Source organism: Nomascus leucogenys, chromosome 6 (assembly GCF_006542625.1).
Source record: "Nomascus leucogenys isolate Asia chromosome 6, Asia_NLE_v1, whole genome shotgun sequence".
NCBI classification, from domain to species: Eukaryota; Metazoa; Chordata; class Mammalia; order Primates; family Hylobatidae; genus Nomascus; species Nomascus leucogenys.
In genome coordinates, this window is record NC_044386.1 from 45,125,552 (window position 1) to 45,152,379 (window position 26,828).

Consider the following 26,828-nt stretch of genomic DNA (forward strand, 5'->3'; position numbering starts at 1 on the left):
AGCAAAACTCTGTCTCAAAAAAAAAAAAAAAAAAATCTACATGCTATTAGAACTAATAAGAGTTCATGAAGGTTGCTGGAGATAGGGTCAACATAGAAAACCAATAGTTTGCCTGAACATCAACACACAGATAAAATTCACAATACCATCTGTAAGTTGCCTTGTACTCTTTCTAACAAAAGATTTATTCAGAAAGGAAATGACATTTTAAGGACAGATTTTAAAAAATCCAAATTATCAGTCATCTTCTCCCATTCAACCTATAACATTAATACAATCCAAAAATAAAGTCCTACATAAACTTTAGGAAGACTGTTGTGAAATTAGAAAACCCGATTGAAAAATTCACCTGGAAAAACAAAGGTCCAAGAATTGTCAAGACTGTTTTGGAAATGAACAAGGGGGGTCATGCAATCAAATAGACCTAAATTTTATAGCAGTAATAAATTTGAAGTGTGGTGTTGACTTAGGGATAGGCGAGTAGATTAATAATAAAACAGAAAAGGACCAGAAAAAGATTCAAGCATGTACAGAAATTTAGAATAATAAAATAGTGAATGGGCTCCCAGATGGAAATAGTATATACTGTATATTACACTATACCATATACAAGAATAAATTCCAATTAAAGATCAAAATGAGAAAAGCTAACTTCAAAACTTTTAGAATAAAATATAGACTGCTTTTAACCTTAGCTAGATAGGATTTCTTAAATAAGACAAAAAAATAACTTAGAAAGGAAAAAAATTGACTAGATCAAAAATGTTAACTTTAATAAAAGTTATTAACAAAGTTAAATATATACAATAGAATTAGTATCCAGAATATATAAAGCTTCTATAATGTAATAAGAAATAGCTCCGCTTAAAAATATGCAAAGGATAGGAATCAACAATTCATAGGGGAGAAAATCCCTATATCTAACAGGCAGGTAAAAAGGCACACAACATTGCTAGTAATTGAGGAAAAGGCAATTAAAAAAAAAATACAATTTCATGCCCATTGGAATAGTAACTTTTTAGTATATATGTATTACCTATATCATGTATAAATGGCATATATATGCAAGGTAATAAGAAAATAGGAACTATCATATACTGCTAATGGAAGTATAAATGGATGCAAGTGTTTGAGAGAGAAATTTGTTAATATAAAATAAAATAAATCATTTATAAGCCCTAGAAAACTGACTTCTAGATTTATAGCTGAGAAATTCTTACAGGTATATACCAAGAGACATATACAAAGACACTTATGGCAGTATCGTTTGTAGAAAAACTGGAAGCTACATAATTACCTTTCAGTAGAAGAAAAGATGAATAAAGTTGATTATTCATTCAATGGGATAATTTTTAGTAGTTAAAACGAATGAATTTCATCTAAGTGTATCAACATGGATGGATCTCAAAAATGTTGAGTTAAAAAAATTGTAGAAAAGTACAGTGTAATGGAATTTACATAAACATTTAAAAGCTTCACAGAACAGTGTATGTTGCTTATAGATTTTTGTTTAATACAAGTAACAACTTGAAGTAACAACTGGAAAGTTTATATATTGGATTAATGATAATTGCCTTTGAGAAGGTAGGGAGGGGTATAAGCCTAGGCAGAAGAAAAGGGGAACTTAAACTTCATCTATATTGTTCTCTTATGTTTAAGTATAAAGTAAAATAATCAAGGGGCTGAGTTAAGTGATTCCAGGGCCCTCATCTACCAGAAGGGCTTTCAATTTTCTTTATAACTCTGTCCTTTAAAACAGCCGTCCCCAACCATTTTGGCACCAGGGACCAAATTCATGGAAGACAAAAAATTTTCCCACAGATGGAGGGATGGGGGAGATTTGGGGATGATTCAAGCTCATTACATTTATAGTACAGTTTATTTATGTTATTATTACATTGTAATATATAATGAAATAATTATATAACTCACCATAATGTAGAATCAGTAGGAGCCTGCTTGTTTTTCTGCAACTAGATAGTGGTCCCTTCTGGGAGTGATGGGAGACAGTGACAGATCATCAGGCATTAGATTCTCATAAGGACCCTGCAACCTTGATCCCTCACATGCACAGTTCACAATAGGGTTCACAGGCTCCTATGAGAATCTAATGTTGCCACTGATGTGACAGGAGGCAGAGCTCAGGCAGTAATGTGCTTGGCTGCTCACCTTCCACTTTGTGGCCCCGTTCCTAACAGGGATGAGAGTTGGGGACCCCTACTTTAAAAGGCTATCATTACATATTTTTTAGAGCTTTACCAAGTTGTTTGTGATAGGTAGATATAACCATCCTCCTTAGATAATCCCATAGAGTAGTCAGTTACTGGTAGAATGAAAATATATTGAGATCTATATGTTATAAAATAAACATTTCATTTTCATACTAATTTATATAAAAACTCATTCTTAAGTGGTCCCAGTCTTTCCAAGGACTTTTCTTCATCTGGGGGACTGAAAATTTTTTTTTCATTTATTCACTCAATGGACTTTATTGAACTCCTTACATGTACCAGATGATAACACAGCAATGAGCAAAACAGACAAAGCCTGCTATCATGAAGCTTAAATTCTAGTCAAGGAAGATAGCTGGTAAACAAATTAATAAAATTATAACATCACTGGTGATAAGTGCAATGATGAAAAATAAAGCAGGATGAGAGCTCTAGAGAGTGACTGGGAGTATTTTATATGGGGAAGTCAGGGAAGAACTGTCTGTTGAAGGTAACATGGAGCAAAGTAACAAAGAAAGTAAAGGGATAAGTTATATGGGAGAAAAGTCCTACAGGCTGACAGAGCAAGCCAGTGCAGGGCCCGCTCCTGCCGTGGAGCTATCACGGAGGCTGCCTGGCTAGAGCTGAATGAATGAAGAATAGACTAGTATGAGATTAGACCAGAAAGCAAAGGATTGGGTCATACTGGGTTTTTATGGCCATGGTAAAGACTTTGGAGCAAAGGACTAATGTCATCTTCAAAAAGAATCACTCTGGCCACTTTGTTGTGAGTAGCCCACAGGGTGTGGTGGTTGGTGATAGGGCAAAGATAGAAACAGAGAAACCAGTTAAAAGGTTATTGTAACACCTTAGACAAGAAATAATTACTCTTTATTTTATTTTTTTTGGAGACAGAGTCTTGCTCTGTTGCCCAGGCTGGAGTACAGTGGCACGATCTCAGCTCACTGCAACCTCTGCCTCCCGGGTTCAAGCAATTCTCCTGCCTCAGCCTCCCAAGTAGCTGGGACTACTGGTGCATGCCACCACGCTCGGCTATTTTTTTTTTTTTTTTTTTTTTTTAGTAGATACGGGGTTTTACCATGTTGCCCAGGCTGGTCTCGAACTCCTCAGCCAAGGCACTCCACCTGCCTCAGCCTCCCAAAGTGCTAGGATTACAGGCATGAGCCACCACGCCTGGCCAATAATGACTGTTTAGACCAAGGTGATGAGAGATGGTTGGATCCTGGATATATTACTTTTTTAGCAGCAATTCTTAATATATAGATCACTCTCAGATCTCAGAGGAATCTGGGAGTTATTGAGAAGAGAGAAAAAATAGCACAAGTTAGGTGCCAATGAATTACAAGGTATACAAAGAGATTTTAAAACCTCTAAAAATCTTTTGTAGGACTGTGGGAAGGGGATTTCAGTCCCTCTTAACCTACAGTTATCCTTTACTTTTTTTTGCTCTTTTTAGTCGTTCTGAACTTTGCAGTTAAACTGAATCCAGTCATATTTTATTGTTTAGAAAATGAAATTTGAAATCTGTGTACAGGTATAAAATTTTGTTATTAATGGTTGTGTTAAATGCGATTTAAATACTAATTTTTTTACATTATAGCTTAGCTGTATGGCTACATACAAAGGCAAATAACCAATTTTGGTTTACATATATTTGGCTTTATAACTTTTTACAGAAGACAATTTGGTTTTAACATCTTTTAAAGACTGTGTGTAAACTGTTCCTGAACATTTTGCACGATTTCTTTGCATTTTCACTTTCCTATGTGTTATAACAAAATCCAAAGAATAGTTCTTTAAATTATTTTATACTGACTTCATTTGTGTTACATATTAACAGTTCACTTAGTAGTTCAGTTAAATTGATGTATAGTGGCTTTATTGTATTGTTTATTTCTAAGTGTATTTTTCTGTCCTCCCAATTTATTACTATATTAGTTAACCTTTTATTATTGCCTTTATGTCTAGGGATTCTTGTTACTGGTGTGTGTGTGTGTGTGTGTGTGTGTGTGTGTGTGTGTGTGTGTATGTAGACAGAGAGAGGAAGGAACAATCTTTTATGTATCAAATCTTACAAGCCAGAGATTGTAGTACATCATTATGACTTTTGAGTGCTAAGCAAATTATTGTCCAGAGTGGCAGGCAGACAGTAAAAATCATAATTATTGTAAGCTCTGTGCCATAGTTGTAAGTACAGTAATAAATCTGCACTTATACACTGTTAAAATTTTAATTGTTTATTCAAAATAAACTTAGGAAATATTTTGACCATGCTTTAAGATTAAATTTAGTACAGTGAATAGGAAATAGATTTTTGTTTTGCTTTGTGAAAAACACAGTTTTAGGCTACAATCCCTAATCTTAATAGGAAGCTGTATTTATTTTTTTCTTAGTAAGGAAGACTAAATTACCACATCTTTTTGAGAATATTGCAGATAGTTAATAAACTTTTCATTTTACTAACCTAACTTTCTCTTTCTTTTAGCAAAACTGTACAATCTAAAGTGGACTGCATTTTGGTAAGTGAAATAACTAATCTTAAAATTATTTTGCAATAAGGTTTTTATGACAATATATAATATACAGTTTTCAAGTAAATATTGATTTTAAATATAACTCCAGTGGATAAAATTTGATATTTTAATTACAGCCGCCTCAGGTGAATTGTTTATAAGCTACCTAGATACTTTCCTGTATCTCATCAATAATAAAATCACAATCTGAGGGAATTACATGTTTTTGAATCTTAACTGGCTCTTACTGAAAGACTGCTTAAACAAACAATTAAATTGGATATTTATTTTTCTATTCTAATAACTCTAAGAATTTGTTTAGAGAAAAGTTTTTGAAGATGTTTAATGGGTTAGTTTTGTTGAAATAGTGTTTTTTTCATGTTTTGGTTGGCAGCCTGTAGGAATTAAGCCATAATAATAGTTTAAGTTTAGATTCTACTTAATAGAACTGTAAAAATTTGTTTTCAAAAACAGCTTCTAAGATGCTTAGTGGATTAGTTTTTGTTGGGTTGCCAGCTTTTAAGATTTAAAGCCACAATAATAGTTTAAATTTAGATTGTGTTAGTATAGTAGTAGTTTCTTGGGTCTCCTTTTAAACCTGTGAGGGAAGGAGCATTGAAGCTACTGGGACATCTGGAATACTGCTGATTTCTTTCATAAAATCTCTACCAAAAGGATAGCCTCTAGGCTTGAGAACACACAAAGGCTCTGTACTGTTAGATTCCCCAAATTGTCAGTATAGTTAGTTCTCTTTCCCCACTTGTGACTTGGGAAGTTCTCTTATCCAAGTTTGGGTCTTGCTTATAAGCTAACCTGACTATGTTGTTGGTGGTGGTGGTGGCGGTGGTGGTCTGTTTCAGTGTCTGGTGCTGAAATAGTATGATGTCTTATTAGCTTATATTATTATTAGCTTATTATCCTATAGGTAGCTGATTACATAGGAATAGTTTATAGGAGAAGAGGAAATTTAATCAATTCTCTTACACTTTTCTAACCTAATAGCTAGCTAAAAGAGGACTTTGTGGAGGTGTTTTTCTTTTTCCTTTCACTTACTCTTCTTTTTGGGGTGTGTGTGTGTGTGTGTGTGTGTGTGTGTGTGTGTGTGTGTAGTTTTTTGGTTTTCGAGTTTTTTTTTTTGTCTTATAATAACCCTCTGAAGCAGGTAATCTTATTACCTCCCTTTTACAAATGAAGACACCAGTGCTCTTGCATTTCATTCAAAAAATTGTTAAAATTATTAGACATCTTCTGTCTGCCAGTTTTACTCATAAGGAATACAAACAGAAAAGACATATTCCATGCCCTTAAGAAATTTAGTCTGTTATAGGGAGATATATTCAAGAGTACTCTTAAGACCTAGAAAAGTGGTGACTGGGAGTGGAGGGAGTAATACATTGCCACCAACCCCCAGAGCATTTCCTCTGTCTTCCAACTCTTAAGAGTCTCATTGTTAATGTGTCATTCTGTAATTATTTCATGATTACCATATACTAGACCCTGTTCTTGGTATGAGAGTACAGTGGTAATAAGCAAGACAGACACAGTTCTTGTCTATATATGGCCACCCACTTTCTTTGCAATACTTGAGATAACTTTGGAGGATTACTCACTTTTCTCTTCATTAAGAAGAGGCAGAAGACTGGTATAAATTATAAAATATGACATTTGTAAAATACTAAATAAGAACAAAATTCTTTTTAAAGTCTTTTAAGAGTTCAGAAGTGTTTACATTTTAGTGTAAGTTTTAGAATATATGTAAATTTTTACTCAGTAATTTAAAAATACTGTGTTAGGTCCTGGACATACAGTGATGAACAAGATACTAAGATCTCTCCTCTCATGATCCTTTTATTTTATTGGGTGAGGTAGACATGAAACCAGTGAGCAAATAATTAAGCATTACAATTCAGATAATGATAAATGATACTCCACAATTTTTAAAAGGGAAAGGGAGGCAAGCAATGGTGGGTAGGGTAACCTTAGATAGGGTGGCCAGGAAAAGCTTCTCTGAGAATCTTCTCTGAGGAGATGACATTTGAGTGCCGACCTGAGTAATAAGAAGCCAGCCTTGAGTCATGATCTCCTGGTGACACACACGAGGTAGAAGGAACAGTAGGTACAAAAAATCTGAAGCTGGGAATGAGTTTGAGGTATTTGAAGATTACAGGATCCCAGTGTGCTGGAACTTAGGGAAGGAAGTAGAGAATGATAGAAAAGTTCAAGCAGGAAGTAGTTCATGTATTACATATTTAGTCATGGCAAGTAGTATCCTACGTGCATGGAAAGCTGATTATAGAGGATTTTATGCAGAGAATAGTGCAATCTGGTTTTTTTTTTTAATACCCTGGCTGTTGCTGGAACAGTGGATTGTAGGGGGATATGAGTAGAAGCAGGAAAACTAGTTAGGCTATTGCAGAAGTCCGGTAGATAATTCAAGGCTCTTGCTCAGATGATGGCATTGGAAGATTTTTTTTTTTTAAGTAGATGGATTTAAGGCATTTTTGGATATAAAACTAGTAGGCCTTGCTTGCTGATAGATTCAATGTGGAGGGGAAACAGAGGAATGAAGGATGATTCCTTTTCAGTCTAAAGCAGTTCTTCTAGTATTTATTATACCACAGGTTTGTGTGTAATGAATTTTCTCAGTCTGTGTTTATCTATGAATGTTTTTATTTTGCCTTCTGTTTTAAAAGATGGTTTTGCTGGAAATAGAATGTCTGGTTTACAGTTTTGTTTGCTTGTTTTTTCTTTCATTGTTTTGAATATGTTATTCCATTACCTTTTGGACATCAGCCATTAATTATATTAATGTCCTCCTATACATAAGTTTTCTTTTGTTGGTATTAAGATTTATACTAGGTTGATTCTGTCACTCACTCGCTTCTCCTGTCTCTCTGACTTGTAACAGTTTGACTATGTGTACAGTGGATCACTTTATGTTTGTCCTACTTGGGCTTTGTTGAGCTCACATAGATTAGTTAGATTGGGGATGTTTTCAGCCATTATCTTTCCAAATACTTTTTCAGTCCCTTGATTCTCTCCTCCCCTTCTAAAATGCCCATTTCACATATGTTGAAATGATCGATGTTATTATTCTCTTCTCTCTGAAGCTCTGTTTACTTTTTTCTCTGATTATCTTTATCTGTGCTCTAGTTTCTTTATTAAGATTTCCTGTTGTCTGACTCTTTGTCATTGTGTTTTTCTTTGTGTGTTTAAACACAGGCCGCCTCATCCTAGCAACACTACTATTCTAACCATGTGGGGATCGGTCATGGTAGCAGCCATAAGCAAGAATAATAGACTGTCATAGTTACTACTACCTGAAGTTCAGTAGTCACTAATGACTAAACACTTCCCAATATGTTGTTTGCCTGTAATTCGTTTCCAGAGCCTAGTTTCTGACCATTTTGTGTCATTTTATAGTTGTTTGTAGGGAGGATTGGCCAGCCTCTTTACTTCCTTTTCCAGATATCTCATAAAGATTTTATTAGGTTTCCTTCTACAAGTTTTATAGTTGTAGTGTTTTTCTTTTAGATGTTTGAACCATTTTGTGTCAAATTTGTGTTTGCTTTAAGTTGAAGTTCAAGGTTTATTTTTTACAATATGTATGGATATCCAGTTGTCCAGCACCATTTATTGAAAAGTCTGCCCCTCCCCAGTCACCACCTATATCAAAAAATCATTACATGTGGGTCTTTTTCTAGACTCTTATTTTCCATTGATTGCTGTGTCTGCCTTTATGACATCACTACACTGTCTTGTTTACTGTGCTTTATAGAACGTTTTGATATCAGATAATATAAATGGTTCATATATTTTTTGGCATTTCCATACAAATTTCAGAGTTACTTTGTCAATTTTTATTTTTAAAAAAAGTTGTACTTGGATTTTTATTGAGATTACATCGAATTTATAGATCAATTTGGGCACAATTGATGTCTTATTAACAAATTTTAATTCATGAGCTTGGTGTATCTCCATTTCAGTTGGTTCTTCTATAATATCTTTCAGCGTGTTTTGTTATTTTCTGTGTATAGGTTTTGTACACATTTTATTAAAACAAAGTTTTTAGATGCTACTGAGTATGGCATTTAAAAATTTTTGTTATCCATTGTTTTACTGCTAATAGTTATAGTGATCTTGTAACCTGCAAACTGGCTACATTCACCTATTAAATCTAGTAGCTTTTATGTAGTCTTTAGGATTTTCTGCCCACTCAATCATATTATCTACGAATAAAAAGAATTTTAATTTCTTGTTAATTTATATGCCAATTTCTTTTTCTCACCTTATTGTACTGCTAGGACCTCTGGGAGATAGGCAAATAGAAATGTGAGAGTGAATTTCCTTGCCTTGTTCCGGATCTTAAGGAAAAAACAGTGATTCATTCACCATACAATATGAAGTTAACGTTAGCTTGTTCATGGACACTCTTCATCAGGTTAAACATGTTACTTTCTGTTTCTATTTTGCTAAGAGTTTTTTTTTTTAAATCATATTTACTTGCTGTTTTTTTTTTTTTAGAGTCTGGATCTGTCAACCAGGCTTTAGTGCAGTGGCGCAATCTCGGCTCACTGCAACCTCCATCTCCCAGGTTCAAGCGATTCTCCTTCCTCAGCCTCCCGAGTAGCTGGGACTACAGGCGCGCACCACCATGTCCGACTAATTTTTGTATTTTTAGTAGAGACAGGGTTTCACCATTTTGGCCAGGATGGTCTCGATCTCTTGACCTCATGGTCCACCTGCCTTCACCTCCCAAAGTGCTTTGAGATGAGATTACAGGTGTGAGCAACCGTGCCCAGCCACATGCTGATTTTTATCCAACAATTTTTCTATACTTACTAATAGTTTGTTTCTCTATTATCACTTTTCTTATTGTTTTCCACTGAACTATCTAATCTGCTATAAATCCCATCTAATAAATTTTCTCTTCTAGATCTTATATTTTTTTTCAGTTCTAGAAATTCAACTTTTTGTTTTTTTATTTGAGGCAGAGTTTCACTTTTGTTGCCCAGGCTGGAGTGCAGTGGCACAATCTCAGCTCACTGCAACCTCCGCCTCTTGAATTCAAGTGATTCTCCTGCCTCAGCCTCCCAAGTAGCTGGGATTACAGGCGCTTGCCACCATACCCGGCTAATTTTTGTAATTTTAGTAGAGACGGGGTTTCACCATGTTGGCCAAGCTGGTCTCGGACTCGTGACCTCAGGTGATCCACCCACCTCGGCCTCCCAAAGTGCTGGGATTACAGGTGTCAGCCTTTGCTCCTGGCCTGAAATTCCACTTTTTTATAGAAGTTTTTATATCCTCCATTTTGTTTCCGTCTTAAATGCCTGTCCTAAATTCCTTGACTGCTAATTGTAGTATCTCATTTGTTTCTCTATCATTTTCTCTATCATCTTATCATTTTGTTTCTGTCTTAAATACCTGTCTTAAATTCCTTGATTGCTAATTGTATTATCTCTATCATTTTTGTGGTCCCTTTTTTTTTTGAGATGGAGTTTCACTCTTGTTGTCCAGGCTGCAATGCATTTCAGGACCACAGCTCACCGCAACCTCTGCCACCTGGGTTCAAGTGATTCTCCTGCCTCAGCCTCCGGAGTAGCTGGGATTACAGGTATCTGCCACTACACCCAGCTAATTTTTTGTAGTTTTAGTAGAGACAGGGTTTCACCAGGTTGGCCAGGCTGGTCTCAAACTCCTGACCTCAGCTGATCCACCTGCCTTGGCTTCCCAAACTGTTGGGATTACAGGTGTAAGCCACTGTGTCTGGCCTGTGGTCCATTTTATTTACTGATTTTCGTTGCAATTACAGGTCATAATTTTCTGCTTCTTTGCATATGTAATAATTTTTAATTTAGTGCTGAACACTGATTTTTATGGTTTTTGAGCATTTGAGTTTTCTTTTCTTTAAAGTGTATTGAAGTTTGTTTCAGCAGAACTGGAACATGTGTGAGCCACTTGTAGATCCCTGGTAGCTCTTTGCCCAGCCTTTTGGAGTTTTTATCTACATATATAGTTTATTTTTCAGCTATAGATTCCAAATTCTAAATCTACATAGGGATTTGTGTAAATTTTGAAGCTGTTTCTTTATTTTTCTTCCATATGATTCTTTGCCACCTCGAACACTAACCTCCTTCTCTTCAGCTCTGCAGTACTGCCTTGCTTTGCTTAAGTTGCTCCTTTCTGCACCACAGTCAAGTTGTCTTCAGATAGAATCGTCTCCTTTGTTTTTTTCTTTTTTCGGTCTAACAGTTTATGCTTTCTGTTGTCCAGTTTCTGAAAACACTTTCCAATATTTTGTTCATGTTTTGAGATGGTGGCGCTGGGAGAGTTGCTGCAGTATCAGGTACACCACTGCGGCCACATGCGGAAGTCTATTAACAGCTATTTTAAGGATTCAATAAAATATATAGGCCCCTTCACACCCTCTGTTTCTTTAGTGATTTATTTTCCACTATTCTCCACTAAACCTGTTTCAGACTTCTTTAGCTCAAGCTATGAAACTCACCTCTTCTTTTCTTGCTGCCGGTAAATGATCTTGCCTTCAACTTCTCTGAGAAGATAGGAAGATGCCTTGTGGTACTCCACCAAATTAATACCATTTATTGTCCCTAACTTAATACTTGCTCAATTCTATACCTGTTCTTGTCTTCCTTCCCTTATCTCTGAACAGAAGAGTTGTCCTTCTGCCTGTCTGAATGCTGATCTCTCTCTGCCTACCCTCTAGGTCTCATCCGTTCCTATCTCAGAATTCATGTCATGATTCATTCTCTTTCTCCTACTTCATTTTCTTATTTTTTACTAGCCTATTCTCATGAATAGTTAAATGCTTAATTTTACCCCCATATTTAAAAAAGAAATCCTTCCTGAAACCCACAACCTTTCCTCTAGCTACCACTGTATCTTCTTCCTTTTGAAAGAAGAAAGTTAAAGTTTAGTCAAAGTGTTGATTGAACTTAGTCTCATGCCTCACCTTCCATTCAGTGTTGAACCCCAGTAACAAAAATCTTTAATACCACTCCTCTGAAACTTTTATAAAGGATACCATGACCCCTTACTGCTGAATATAATAAGTAATATCAGTCCCAAATGACAGCCTTTTTTCAGTCCACTCTGTTGACCATTTCCATACACACACTACCCCCTCGTCGCCCCAGTTTGGTACATTCTCATTTTTAAAATTCCTTAAGATGCCACACTATCCTGGTTTTCCTGTTACATTTTAGGCTTTTCCTTCTCACACCCTTCAAGGGTGTCTGTTGCTTTGCATTTTGTCTATATTTGTCCAAAATAATCTCATCTACTTTGATGGTTTCAATTAGTCTCATTATACGAATGACTCCTAATTCTATGTCCCCATCCTAAGCTCTAGGCCCATATAATCCAACTATCAGCTGATCAATTTTACCTAGATGTCACATAGGTACTTCAAACTCAACTTTTCCAGAGCCAAACTCATATCATACCCCCACTTCTATAACTATCTGTATTAGTCTCCTATTGCTGCCATAAAAAATTAACATACGTTTAGAGGCTGCATAAAATAACACAAATTGATTATTTTAGAGTTCTGGGGGCCAGCGGTCTGACATGGGTTTCACGGGGATAAAACTAAGTTGTTAGCAGTGCCATAGGTTTTTGTTTTGTTTTGTTTTGTTTTGTTTTTTCTGGAGACCCTAGGGGAGAATATGTTTCCTTTGCCTTTTTTAGCCTCTAGTGGCTGCATCTTCAGAGCCATTAATGGCTGCTTGAGCCTTTTTACATTGCATCATTCCGACAGGGCTCTTTTCTGTAGTCAAATCTCTTTCAGCCTCGCTCTTATCGGACACCTGAGTATACATTGATTGTGCTCAGAGAAGCCAAGATAATCTCCCCACCTTAAGGTCCTTAATTTGGTCCCATGCTATGCAAATTTCCAGGGGTTCAAAGATTAAGACATGAACATTTCTGGGGTCATTATTCTATCTATCATACTATCTTAGTGAATGGTACTCACTCATCTAACCTAAAAACCTAGAGGTCAGTCTTGACTCTTCCTCAACCTGCTTTACAACTAGTCAGTCACCAGATCCTATCAGTTCTGACTCTTTGGTTGCTCTATTTTTGTGTATTCCTGCTGCTACTGCATTAATCCAGATCATAATTATTTGAGATACTGCAACTCTTTTTCTGCTTCTAGTCTTTCCACATTCGTTCTCCACACTACCATCATAGTCGTCTTTATAAAGTTCTGTTTATTTCACACCTTTGCTTAAAACCTTTCATTGGCTCCCCTTTGTTCTGCCTTATGGTGTGGAAGATTCTTCATACTCAGACCTTACCTTTTTTGTCCAACCTCATCTTTCTCCACTCTCCCCACAGCCTCTCAGCAAGCTGTGGAATAGAAGAGAATATTTACTCCCTCAATCTGTAAGAGCATTATCCATGGAACTTTCTGTGCTGGTAGAAATGTTTTATATCATATATGCACTATTCAATATGGTAATCAGTAGCCATGTGTGGCTATTGAATACTTGAAATGTGGTTAGTGTGACTGAGGAATTGAACTTTTAATTTTGTTTATTTGCTATGTTATCTTTTGTTGTGTCACATCACTGATGGCCTGCTGTACCACTATGCCTTTAGTCCAAAGACTAAGGCAGGAAAAAGGGAAGAAGGGCAAACGGCTTTCTTCTAGGGAAGCCATGTTTTTATTCAGGACACCTCCTTATATTCAGGGAAACCACTTTAGGGACTTCAACCTCCAGAGTAATGTCACATGGCTACCCCTACCTGCAAGTGGAACTAGGACATCTTTTGTTTTTAGTCTAAACCAGAGGAAGAAAAAGAATGTGGTGGTTAGCAACATATGTGTCATGAGACAACCTATTAGTCATGCTGTCCAGTGTTAAGGGCTCCAGCTTTTGTGTACTCTGTGTATATCCCTGTCAAAGCTATTACCATGTACTGTGCTATCGCCAGCTTAATTTGTTTTCTTCTCCAAAAATAAGTTTTGGAAGTAAGGGCTGGGTCTTATGTCTCTATATCCCTAGTACTTTAACACTATCTTTTCATGGAAGGCACTCAGTAAATATTTACTGGATGGTTATTTACAAACAGTGATTATCAAAAAGTAAGTAAATATGCACATAATATCCCTAAACAAAGTTTCTTTGTTTTTTATTGTTATTTTTAGTATTTATTAATTACTATGAGGCAGACAAAGGCTTCACATGTTTTATCATTCAGTCCTCATAATTTGCCTGTGAGGTTAATGTGTCATCATTGTCATTTTACAGATGAAGAAACAGACTCAGACAAGTTTAAGTAATTTACCTAAGGTTTTAAAACTTACTTATTGGTAGAGTTAGACATTTAATTCAGATAATCTGACTTCAGATCCCAGACTTGTAAAAAATTATGCTATATCATTCTTTACAGATTTTCTCAAGTATGAGCTTATAATCAAGAAAATGTTCCTTAATTTTCCAAATAGAAAGTAATCTGAAATGAAAAATTAAAAACTGGACTCATCTTACTGAATTTTAGTAACCAATAATTGTAAATGCAGTCTGTTTTTATAAGCAGGTTGTCTGAATGCCATTTAAAAAACTTACAATGTGCTCACTAAAGTAAAATAGCTAAAATAATGTTAGATATTTAGGTTGATTCCAATTATGAAGACAATATGAAATCTACTAGAAGTAAAAAATATAAAGGATCTTTTCTAGTTTTAAAGCTGTGAAAAATTTTGTCTGTTTATCGGTAAAGACAAATGAAAATATTTGTAGTAGCATAAATATGAATAGATTTTTTGTTAATGTTTTAGTGCTTTTGCAGTGAAAATGTAATTTTTAACAATAACCAGCATATCTTAAACTAAATTTCTTATCTGAGTTGTAACACTTTTAAATGTATAATGTCATAATACACTTGTAAAGCTGATCCAGTTACATTTTTCATAATTAGTTTAATAGTGAGGGTAACATTTTACCCTTGATATAGCTAAACCCAGCTGAGTGTAAAAGTTTCTCAGTCTGTATTACCAAGTCCCCTTATTTTACTTCACTTACCTTGGTCTACCAGACAGGTATAGTAGGGACTAAAATGTAAGAGAAATAACTTTTTTTTTCCTTGAGACATCGTCTCACTCTGTTACCCAGGCTGGAGTGCAGTGCCGTGATCATAGCTCACTGCAGCCTCAAATTCCTAAGCTCAACTCAAGGGATCCTTCTGCCTCAGCCTCCTGAGATGCTGGGATTATAGGTGCACACCACCAAACCTGGCAAAAAAAAATTTTGCTTTCTTGTATGGATGAGGTTTCATTATGTTGCCAAGGCTGGTCTTGAATCGACTCCTGGCCTCAAGTGATCCTCCTGCCTCAGCCTCCCATAAGAAAGAATTCTTAATATGTGGTGTACAAAAGGCCTAGTCTGCTGAGAGTCAACCAAAGGAGAATGGGAAATAGTAGTCCAGTGTTTCCCAAAATATGCTCCTTGGAATAGTAATTCCATAAAATAGGAATATGTTATGCAAAAGGTTCCATAACCAGGCATGGTAGCTGTCACCCCAGCTACTCAGGCTGGGAGGATTACTTGAGCTCAGGAGTTCCAGACTGCAGGAGCTACAGTTGTGCCGCCACAGTACAGTCTGGGTGACAGAGCAAGACGCCATATCTTTAAACCAAAAAAAAAAGTTCCATAGTCAAATATGTTTATGAAATCAATTAAAAGAGGTCTTAAATGCTGTATCAGCTGCTACATGTCATCAACTTTATTTGTGCAGTATGTTCCAAAATTTTTTCGCTCTGAATTCCTCTTCACCCTTTTCCTCATACAACTTTTCATGAAACTGGTGTTATGAAACACAATATTTATGAAATAGTAAGGTCTATAGGGCAAGTTTCTAGAGTAGAAAAAGAAATTACTTTTTACATATTATAAGTAACAGGATGTTGAGAACTTCCTGTTTATATTACTGCCTTCAGGTGTGTATACCAACAGGAAGCAATCTCCCAACTAATTCTAATGTTTGGGTCCCCTAAATTGACTAGTTTTGCTTTGGAGTTATTAGAAAAAATAAAGGTTAAGAGGGCTCTATATTTTGGTTCCCTTTAGCAAGGCTAATATAAAATTAAATAACATTTAGCTTGCCAGGAACTCAGCTGAAAACAAGAGAAAAGTATTTCTATCTCATGGATTCAGTAATTCAACAGCAATCCTAGTAAGATTTTAGAAGAGTAGACAACCTAGGCTGGTTGGCGTGGCTCATGCCTGTAATCCCAACACTTTACGAGGCAGGAGAATTACTTGAGCCCAGGAATTTGAGACTAGCCTGAGCAATATAGGGGGATCCCATCTCTACAAAAAATAAAAAATCAGCTGGGCATAATGGCATGAACATGTATTCTCAGCTGCTTGGGAGGCTGAGGTGAGAATATGTGTTGAGCCCAGGAGGTCAAAGGCTACAGTGAACCATGAACGTGCCACTGCACTCCAGCCTGGGTGACAGAGTGAGACCCTGTCTCAAAAAAAAAAAGTAGACAACCTTTGCTTACTTTTTCCCTATCACCTGGCTGCAGAGATGAAAGGCTTAAAACCAGGAATAAAAGAGGCTGAGTATTTTAAGTTCATTTAAGTCTGTATTATATACCTTCCAGGAAGAGTTGTACCGTCTTATTTTCTAAGCTCTCTAACCAGCCAGTGTTCTAAGAAAGCATTTTTATGTCTTGCCAGCTATTTCTAGGTTTAAAAAATGCAGTTAGCCTATATTTTTGGTGACTTAGCATACCCTAGTAAATCATCTGCTTTACAGGGCGTGCTATGCTCAGCACCTAGAAGGCCAAGTAAACTCACCTGGTCAAAAATGGAACGTGTCTAATGAGTTCCTTGTCGTTGGTACGTATATGGCTTTCTGCGTTAAGTCAGCTCTACTAGGGTAGGGTTTATTCATGAGAACTGACCAAAGGAGGATTTTCTAGAACTATCATCAGGAGAGAAAATTTGAAAAATGATGTGGGGTTACTTCTGGAGTGTTAAGGGTATTGTCACTTCCTGAAACTAGGTAACAGATGCCATAATTCAGATAATTGTGTAGTGAGTCAGGTTCCTTGCAGGGGAGAAGTCTTAGTGATGTCCTCTTGCAAGGGAATGTAGTAAAAAACTTGTAGTTGGTATATTTTAAGTTTTAAACACTGATTATGTAATGCTTTAAAACAGGGGTCCCCCAGGTACTGGTTCGTGGCCTGTTAGGAACCAGGCCACACAGCAGTAAGTGAGCAGCGGGCAAGCAAGCATTACTGCCTGAGCTCCGCCTCCTGTCAGATCAGCAGTGGCATTAGATTCTCATAGGAGCACAAACCCTATTGTGACCTGAGCATGTGAGGGATCTAGGTTATACATGCCTTATGAAAATCCAACTAATGTCTAATGGTCTAAGATGGAACAGTTTCGTCCCAAAGCCATCCCCATAATCCCCACCCCATCCATGGAAAAATTGTCTTCTGTGAAACTGGTCCCTGGTACCAAAAAGCTTGGGGACCATTGCTTTAAAAGACTTTTCCTCTCTACCTTCCAACTCTACTGGCATAGTGTTTTTACTCCTGAGGCAAATGATCAAAATTAACAGCCTAAGCTGTGTTCTCTAAAAACTGTCCTACTTTAGTGAATAGCAAAGCCTATTATGAGATAAACCTTAAGAACCAACTTTCTGGGCACACATGAGTTGTCCATTACAAAAATCTAAAACCTAAAAAAGAAAAAAAATCACGGCAGAGGTACTAACTACCCCATGTGAAAAATCCAATTTTAGCATAGTTAAAATCAGGCAAAGGAAGGCAGTGCAAGCAGTCTGTTGGTAGGAAGTCTGTACATGTATCATGGTTATCTGTGTGGAATTTCAGTAGTACCTGAGTTCTCACCAGGATCCTATCTGGGACACTGCAATAGAGATTATTTCCCTGGATATAACCTTCCTAGTCTCATCTCCATCTTGGCTTAATGGAATCTTATTGGTATGGCTTGCTCCGTATCTAAGTACTGTATGTGTCACAGATCTTGGATTTTAAAACATATGATTGCTCAGATATAGCCTGGATGGTAATAACAAACAGGTGTGGTTCCAGCCAATCAAGCATCTGGTGCTGATGAGCCTGGGAGGAATCAGCTACTGACCCTGTAGATGGACCAGAAGGGCTAAACTTGAGACCCACAGCTGGACCTGTTCCACAAAATTGTTTCGTTTGGCCCACACTGATGTTTTAAAATTTTTGGATTGGTTGCCATATTTTAGCAAGAGGAAAGTTCACAGAAAAACTTAGGTATTTGTTTTCTCTTTTCTCTTGAAAACAGGACACTGAGCCATTGTTTCCACATGATGGCAGTTGATCCTAAGTAGTGGTTATTCCTTTTAACATGACATGCACTCTTTAATCCTCTCAGTCCCCACCATGCTTTTACCTCCTCAGATTTTTCTTACCTATGTTCTACTGTACTCATGTGCATTAAGTGCCTGGCGTTTGAGTTTGTGGCTTTTGTGTTAGATTGTTTGGGGGCAAGGTTATTATAAGAGCTATTCTTTACAGGGTTGGGGACCTATAAGGGTACGTATGAGGATAGATAATGGGAAGAAAGCCTCTGTTTTTGTTTCTTAGTAATATGGAGTCTTTACTGTCAGTTCCTGCTTTAGCTGGCCATTACAATGGCCAGCCAATAGAACGCAAAAATAGTATATAACAAAGAATAATGATAACTGTTTTGAGTCTCTGCTATAGATCAGCCACTGTGTAAAATATGTTGCCTTCCCACTTTCCTGTGAGACCATCCTTGATTACTTTATTTTAAATTGTGGTTTAACATACCCTCCCAACACTTTTTCTTCATAGCATTTATCATCATCATGTAACATATGTTTTACTTTTAAATTTTATTGTCTGTCTTCTGTTACTAAAATATAAGATAGTGCCTAGAGCATAGTAGGCACTTGATGCTAGATGAATATATAAATGAATAATCTTGTTTAATTTTTAAACTTTCCAAGTCTGTCCCATGGTTTAGTGTTTTAAATCAGAAGCCAGTCTTCTTCATTTACTTATTGCTGAAGTGTTCCTGAGAAACAGACCTACTATTAGAATGGAGCCTTCTAAGAGGTGACACACTCCCAGCAATAAATTTGAGTAGTTCACTCCAGTAGTAATTCTTAACAATTACTTTCCTGCCCTCCAGAGATATATGCTGCATCTGTGAGGGGTTATGGATGTGTGGAGTATGCAATTCCAAAAAATTATCTTCTTCCCTTTACAAGAGAAAGCATGCTTTCTCACCTCAAATCCTTGCTTTAATGAATGCTAAATGGTGACCAAGGTCAACTCACCAACCCAGACTTGATCGAAACTAAAAATTTTGTTTGCATTATCTAATTAAGATATATCAAATAAATAAATAACAAAAATTAACCTGTTACTGCTCAAAAAAGGCTCATGGGTAGAAAATCACATTTATTGTGTGATATGGCACTGGAGTTAGTGTTAGTAAGATTTATCTCAGAATCTTATTTTTTCTTTCTGTTCACTTAGTGGAGAGGAAATAGGCAGTTTTCAAAATGAAGGGCATGTCTGTGCAGAATGTACTTGAATGGGAAAACTTGGCAGTGGGGCCAGATTTAAATAGCTTGTTTGGTTTTGTTTAGTATCACAAAAAGAAATAATTTATATAGGGCCATGCCATTTAAAGGATTGTGAACCTTTTACTCTTTCCTTTTTTTACATTAAACACTTGAGTTCTTTTATCCTCCTTTAGTATGTGAGAAAAACATAGTTATTAATGTTTTTGTTTTTCTCTCCTGTTAGGGACTCAAGTAGACTAAATTGCCACTGAGGCCCCAAAAAATAAGTTCTGGTAACTTTTGTGTTTCATGATTATAAACAATGCTCTAACCATTGTCAGCTAGCTTTCAAATTTATTACATTGTCTCACAAATATGATGGCAATTTCTCATCATTACCTGAAAGAAACGCAATTTTCATTAATATGTTTATATTCAAAGAATGACATAATACACAAAAGTGTGCTCTGATGGAAACAAATGAATTCTTACAGTATTCTAATTTTTCTGTCTTTGCACTTTAAGTCATTTCAAACTTGCAGAAAAGTAAACTCTAGGGGAGAAAAGAAGGAAAGGTTACTAGGAACAGAGAAAACAGAGACTAAAGAATTGACTTTTCCTCTCAACGGCCTACCTGTTTGTTAAGGCTGTAACTTTGTCATCTTGAAGAATCCAGTAGAAATCCAGTTTTTTGAAAGCATCGTGGCAGCTGGACTGCCAAGTACCATCATTTTTTTACATACTGAAAAAAGTTAAAAACACAGTGACTAGAAAGATCTAAACCTGATCCTTCTTGCTGATACCACCACCCATCCCCACCTGCTAGTAGAACCATGTGATCTTTTCAAATAGCACACAGAAACATTGACAATAACCTTGCCTTCTCCTGAGTGATTCAGAGTGAATTTAGGGGAATGTTACATGATGATCCTGTGATGGTCAGTTTTTGTAGAATTTAACAATGGGAAGAAGTGTTCTTAAGATGGCTCTCATTTGAATTCTATTTCAAGGGGACTGAAATCTTTTGGCTTTGGTACCCCTTGGCTATTTGAACCATAGTTCCTACTATATGAGTGTTTTAGCAGTATGCCCTTGTCTAAGCATTTCATTTGGTTCTTACTTTGGCACTTATGTAGCCAAAGATACTATGATACTATGGTACTTTCTACCGTGTTATTCATTATCTCAGTTTCAGAGATTCAGCTTCCTTTTTTACTGTTAAGTTCTAAAAAATTCATTGTGGTTGTGTTGCTTTCCTGGATTTATCTTTTGATTTATCATCAATTTATGAACTCAGTTTCTTAAAAGTGTTAAACAGGCAAATATAAATAGGTAAGAAAACCAAAATATATTTTAGAGCACATTCATAAAAATTACCAGTGAATGTCCCTACTTTTTTCTTTTATAATGTAATCAATTCTTAGTTTTATGTGCAGAAACTTCTCAATATTAAGCACAGAATCTACTTAGTAATATCTTACATGTCTATCTTGGAGTAAAATTTGTCAGTGCTAATGTTGCAGCCCCTTGGGGCTTCTTAATATTGGAATTTCTCCAGGCTTGATTATAGTTGAGGGAAGTTCAAAGGGAATTTTTTTATTGTTCAGCTTGTTTTTAGGCGGCAGTAAATTCTCTAGGTCATCCAGCAGGATTAGGAAGAGAAGCACTGTGAGAAACAAGTTCTGGGTTTTGCTGAAATTTGCTTGTCAGCACTGCGTCACTTTTCCTTAACTGTTCTCTAAGTACTGATGTCTTTCAAATTGACTCAGATCATACTCCTTATCTTTGAGCAGAATATTTTGAACAGAAAATTAAGCCATTTTCATTTATATACCTAATTCAGTAGGTTTGTAAATAAAAGGGCAAATCCTTACAATAATACAGTACAGTAAAAATTACTCTCCCCTTTTGATTTATATTTTCTAGAACTGAGAATAGAAAAACAATTTCCTCTTACATTGTTTATAGTAGGTAGCCCTTAAAAGAAAATCACTTATCCCTGCCACCCCCAGTGGTCCTCATAACAAGTTCGGAAACTGAAAATTGCTGAAAATTAAGAATTCTAAGCAACAAGCATGGAAAATAGAGTCCTCATACCTGACCTTTTTCTCTATCTTCCTTACTCAATCCTGTGGAAGAACTGCTGGGGCCTGAGAGAATATAATATCAGGTATGTTGATTGTTTCCATAAATTTAAAGAGGCTACAGCATAAGCTTTATATTTTCTCCCTTTTGATCCTTATACTTTCTCCTTTTTGATCCTTCTGTCAGTGATCTGGTGAAGAACAGTCCTTTTAGAAACTGCTCCTGAATCAGTGTCGCCTGAGGGGGGAAAAATTAGTATTTCTTTTTGGAGTTTTGTTTTTGAAGCTTAAAAAAATCAAGGGCAGACAAATTCAAGCATAATTATTAGTGTATTTATGTTCCCTCCATATATGGTAACTCAACTGAAGAAACAGTTAAACTTGATTATTTAGGTTTCTGGAATTTAAGCTGACTTCCAAATACAAAGTTAAAACTTAAAAAAAAAAAACTTTTTACTGATACCAATCTGTAAAGAAAAATTTCATGGACTAATTATGGACATGATACCCTGATTGGTCATCTTCCACCAGAATTCATTTATTGTCAACCTGGCCAGTACTTTGGAAGGTGTTTATAAGTCTCAACAAGCATTTCTGCTAATTCTGGAAATAGTGATCCTCAGATATAATTTCATCATCAAGGATTTGCAAGAAAGCTCCTCAGTGAAGTACTAATTGTTATGCTCTTTATAAGCATCAGCCCTTCCCCAGTTTTTTAACCTTGCTTAAAAAAAACAAAACCAAACAGAATAACATGAGAAGGAAGATTGTCGTTACAGGAAACAAATCACTACAGATTTCAAATAAGGGAAATCACTTTTCATTAACATGTGTGAAGTTGTGGCTTAAACCTGATGCTTCACATTTTCACAGTGGTCCCTAAAAACAGGAGCAGATCTCTCCATTTAGACTACTTTTAAACTGAATATTATACCAATAAATAATGAAAACATAGTTCCTTACCATCTGCTTAAAGGTCTTTAAGTTCTGGTAATAAGACATTTAAAACTCTCTCTGGTTCTCTGCAGTCCATCTGGTATGTATTGACAGTTGAGAAGCAGATGTCCTGAGCAAACAGGAACACCAAAAAATTAGTATTTGCAATATAGAATATTGTTTCAGGTATTTCTTTATGAGAGAAGAGAAATGAAAAGTTACCCATTTTGTTCCCAGCCAAACCTGGGAAAAGTTATTTCTGAACTATTCTGCTTAGATTGATTATTTCTTTCTCTCTAGTAGCACAGCCGTTGTCAGAAATATTTACTAACTTCAATTATATGTAGATAGCTTAGGAAAAAATAGTATCTGCCCTTTTCTGCACTCACCCTAAGGGAAGCCAGTACTTGTGTAACGTAATCTTCAATGATGAGTGACCAAGTCTGATGGTCACCTATAAAATCTGGAGGACCCTTGCTCTTGTGGCATTCCAACCAAGTTAGTGGAGATTACCAGGCTAAATAACGTCGTGAATTTCTTAAAGATGCCTTACCTACTCCTAAGTTCATTGAAGCCTTATTCACAATACCTAAGATACAGAAGCAACCTACATGTCCATCAGATGAATGGATAAAGAAAATGTAATTATACATACACAATGAAGTAGTATTCAGCCTTAAAAGGGGGGAACTTCTGTTATTTACAACAACATGGACTAACCTGGAAGGCATTATGCTAAGTTAAATAAGCCAGGCACAGAAAGACAAATAATACGTGATCTCACTTATATATGGAATCGAGAAAGGTTGAACTCATATACATAGAGTAAAATGATGCTTACCAGAGACTGGGAGGTGGCAGGGAGGGGTATGGGAAGGGGAGATGTTGATCAAATGGTACACAGTTTTCGTTAGATAGGAAGAATAAGCTTTAGTGCCCTATTGCACAGAATGGTGTCTATTATAACAATAATGCGTTATATATTTCAGAATTGTGAAAAGAGTTGTTTTTTGGGTTTTGGGGGTGGGTTGTTTTGTTTTGTTGAGACAGGGTCTCGCTCTGTTGCCCAAGCTGTAGTGGCACAATCCTGGCTCACTGCAGCTTTGACCTCTGTGGGCTCAAGCAGTTGTACCACTTTAGCCTCCCAAGTAGCTGAGACTACAGGTATGCACCACCACACCAGCTAATTTTTGTATTTTTTGTAAAGATGGGATTTTGCCATATTGCCCAGGGTATGAGAGTAGATTTTAAATGTTTTAGCTACATAAAAAAAAATGTGAGGTGATGGATTTCTTAATTAGCCTTATTTAATTATTCCACATTGTAAATATATAGCAAGACATCACACTGAACTCCATAAATATTTAAAATTAATGTTTAACAATTAAAATTTAAGGGGCCAGGTGTGGTGGCTCATGCATGTAATCACAGCACTTTGGGAGGCTGAGGCAGGAGAATCACTTGAACCCAGGAGTTCGAGCCTGCAGTGATCTGTGATTGTACCACTGCTCTCCAGCCTGGGTGACAGAGTGAGACCCTATCTCTTTAAAAAAAATTTTTTTTCTACTTTAATATTTTAAATGCCTTACTTTGTCACATCAGATTTTCTATACTTGTCGATAGAATTTGAATTATAAACTCTTCTGCCAAAGATCTGATTTTAAGCAGTTACATATTGTAAAAATAATATTTACGTAACAATACCTATCATAAGTTTTATATCACAAAAATTATGAGCATTTTGTCACTGTGTTTTATATTTTGAAATTGATACTCAGCTTAAAAAGCTTGCCTAATATTACAAAGCTAATGAATGGCAAATCTGGAACTCAGATCTGGGTCTTCTAATTCTGTATCCTATACCTTACCCCACTATAGCTTACTGCTTGATATAGACATCAATTTCAAGTAACAGCTGCTTCATTCATCTATTTTATATATATGTCATATCCTTATTATAGGTCTTATGGGTTATTCTTTATTATTAATTTGTCGGTAGGAGACTTGCTTATTAACCTCAGATTTATAAAAGCTTCATCAAAGCTACTTTTATTACTCTGCTCATCAGTTACTGGGTGGTATTCTTATATGAGAAGTCTCTATGACATAAGTTCTAGAAGAGTCAGTGAATCCTACATTTTGCTGTATGACCATCTTAAGGATAAATTGTTAGGCCGGGCGCAGTGGCTCACGCCTGTAATCCCAGAACTTTGGGAGGCCAAGGCGGGCAGATCACTGAGGTCAGGAGTTCAAGACCAGCCTGACCAACATGGTGAAACCCCGTCTCTACTAAAAATACAAAAATTAGCTGGGCGTGTTGGCACGCGCCTGTAATCCCAGCTACTCAGGAGGCTGAGGCAGGAGAATGCTTGAACCTGGGAGGTGGAGGTTGCAGTGAGCCAAGATTGTGCCACTGCACTCCAGCCTGGGCAAGAGAGCAAGACTCCGTCTCAAAAAAAAAAAAAAATTGTTAGGTTTTTTTCCTAAATTAAATACCAACTCAGAGAAAGACGTTTTCATATGCTGAACATAAAAATGGCATTCTTTTTCACCTGTAATAAAGAATCTCATGATATAGATGTAGCACAAAAAATCAGTAGAGAAAGTGTGAAATACTCAATAAGTGATACTGGGACAATTTTTAGTTAGGTCCCTACTTTATATCTTACAGAAAAATGAATTCCAGAGGAATTAAAGGCCCACACATGAAAAACAAAATTTTTAAACTTTAAAAAGAAAATACAGGATACTATCTTTATGACACTGACATAGGGGAAAATTTCAAAAACAAAAGACCAAAAGCTCAGATTATGAATGAAAAGATTGATAGATTTGACTGCCTGGAAATGACAAACTTCGATATGACAAGACTTCAAAATCAAAATGAATAGACAGGCTACAACTAGGAGAAGATATTAGCAGCACTTTCAACCACTAGAGGATTAGTATCCAGACTGCCTGATAAATATCCCCATATTTAGATAAGCAAAAGAAATGAATGGGCAGTTCCTTGAACATTGTGGTTCTCCAAGTGTAATCCTCTGACCAGCATTAGCAGCATCCCCTAGGAGCTTGTTAGAAGTCCAGATTTTCAGGTCCCCACTTGAGACCTACTGAATCAGAAACTCTGGAAGTGGGGCCATGCACTCTTTGTTTTAACAAGCTCACTAAGTGATTCTGGTGCATATTAAAATTTTAGAGCTACTCTGTTAAACTCAAATGATAAATAATATGAAAAGATTCGGTCTCATCATCAATCAGAGAAGTATAAAACAATTAGATACTTTTTCATACCCATAAGATTAGCTAAACTTTAAAACTTAAGTTTTAACAAGAATGTGGAGAAATAAATTGTATTATTGCTATTAGGAACATAAATTGGTATAAGTTTTAGAGCGCAATTTGAAAATATCCAATAAGGTTGACTATATACATTCTTTGTTACCAGATACTTGTACTTTTAGGTTACATACCTTAGGAAAAAACTCTCACACAAGGCCACAAGAGTCACAAATAAAGGATTTCCATTACAGCACCATCTGAAATAGTGAAACTTTGTTATAACATATTGCCTATCAGTAGAGACATGAACAAACTGGTTTTGTTTCATAGAATACTATTTCTATATGCTGTTAAATAGATTAAGTCCAAGATCAGAAGCAAACATGCCAAAAGGTTAGCATCTTGTAAATGTGGATATTGATGCATGCGTGTGCACGTTCTCTACTGTGTTTGAAATACTTTGTAGTTTTAATTTTTAAAAATTAAATGAGATATTAAAATATTGAAAGGGTTTCCATTTGGCTGTGTGTTATCTTTCAGGATTCTGCCTCAAAGGTGGATTGAGTTTGGACAAACCAGGATCATTATAGTTGAGGGTCATAACCAGACACTGGAAAACATTTTTTAAAACAATCAATAAATGCAGATTAATTGAAGATAAGCTGCATACTTTCCTGAGTAAATGCTACATATGGCCCAAAGTAGAGGAACAGACTGGCATATTGCAGGATCATGTGTAGTAAACTTATTAGAGCTGACTTTTTAACCAGTTTTTGGATTTTTTCTTAAAGTAAAAGTTAACTGGAAGAGAGCATGAAGGCTGTATATTCTAAACTGGTGCTTATAAACCGTTTTTTGCCCATACCCCATTCTGATAAATGTAATTATATTCTTGGTTAATATCATTTGAAATTCAAAATAAGTTAAATACTATTCTAAAAAATTAATGAATGAAAGCCTTTTTTATTATGGGGAGGAGACTTTTTCTTGTTTCCACATTTTTTTTAATATACTTTTTAAGTTCTGGGTTACATGTGCAGAACGTGCAGTTTTGTTACATAGGTATGCATGTGCCCTAGTGCCTTGCTGTACCTATCAACCCGTCACCTACATTAGGTATTTCTGCTAATGTTATCCCTCCCCTAGCCCCACACCCCCTGACAGGCCCCAGTGTGTGATGTTCCCCTCCCTGTGTCCATGTG

The 26,828-nt window shown here is 36.1% G+C and overlaps 1 protein-coding gene across 2 annotated transcripts in view; it reads left to right on the forward strand.

Annotated features, from left to right (window-relative positions):
* RFX7 (regulatory factor X7) overlaps nt 1-26,828 on the forward strand; it is a 151,276-nt gene that overhangs the window by 63,705 nt on the left and 60,743 nt on the right. For both annotated transcript variants that reach the window (XM_030814055.1, XM_003266962.3), the window contains one exon: nt 4,717-4,750. In XM_030814055.1, the coding sequence (XP_030669915.1) occupies nt 4,717-4,750 (34 nt within the window). The remainder of the gene's footprint in view (nt 1-4,716; nt 4,751-26,828) is intronic.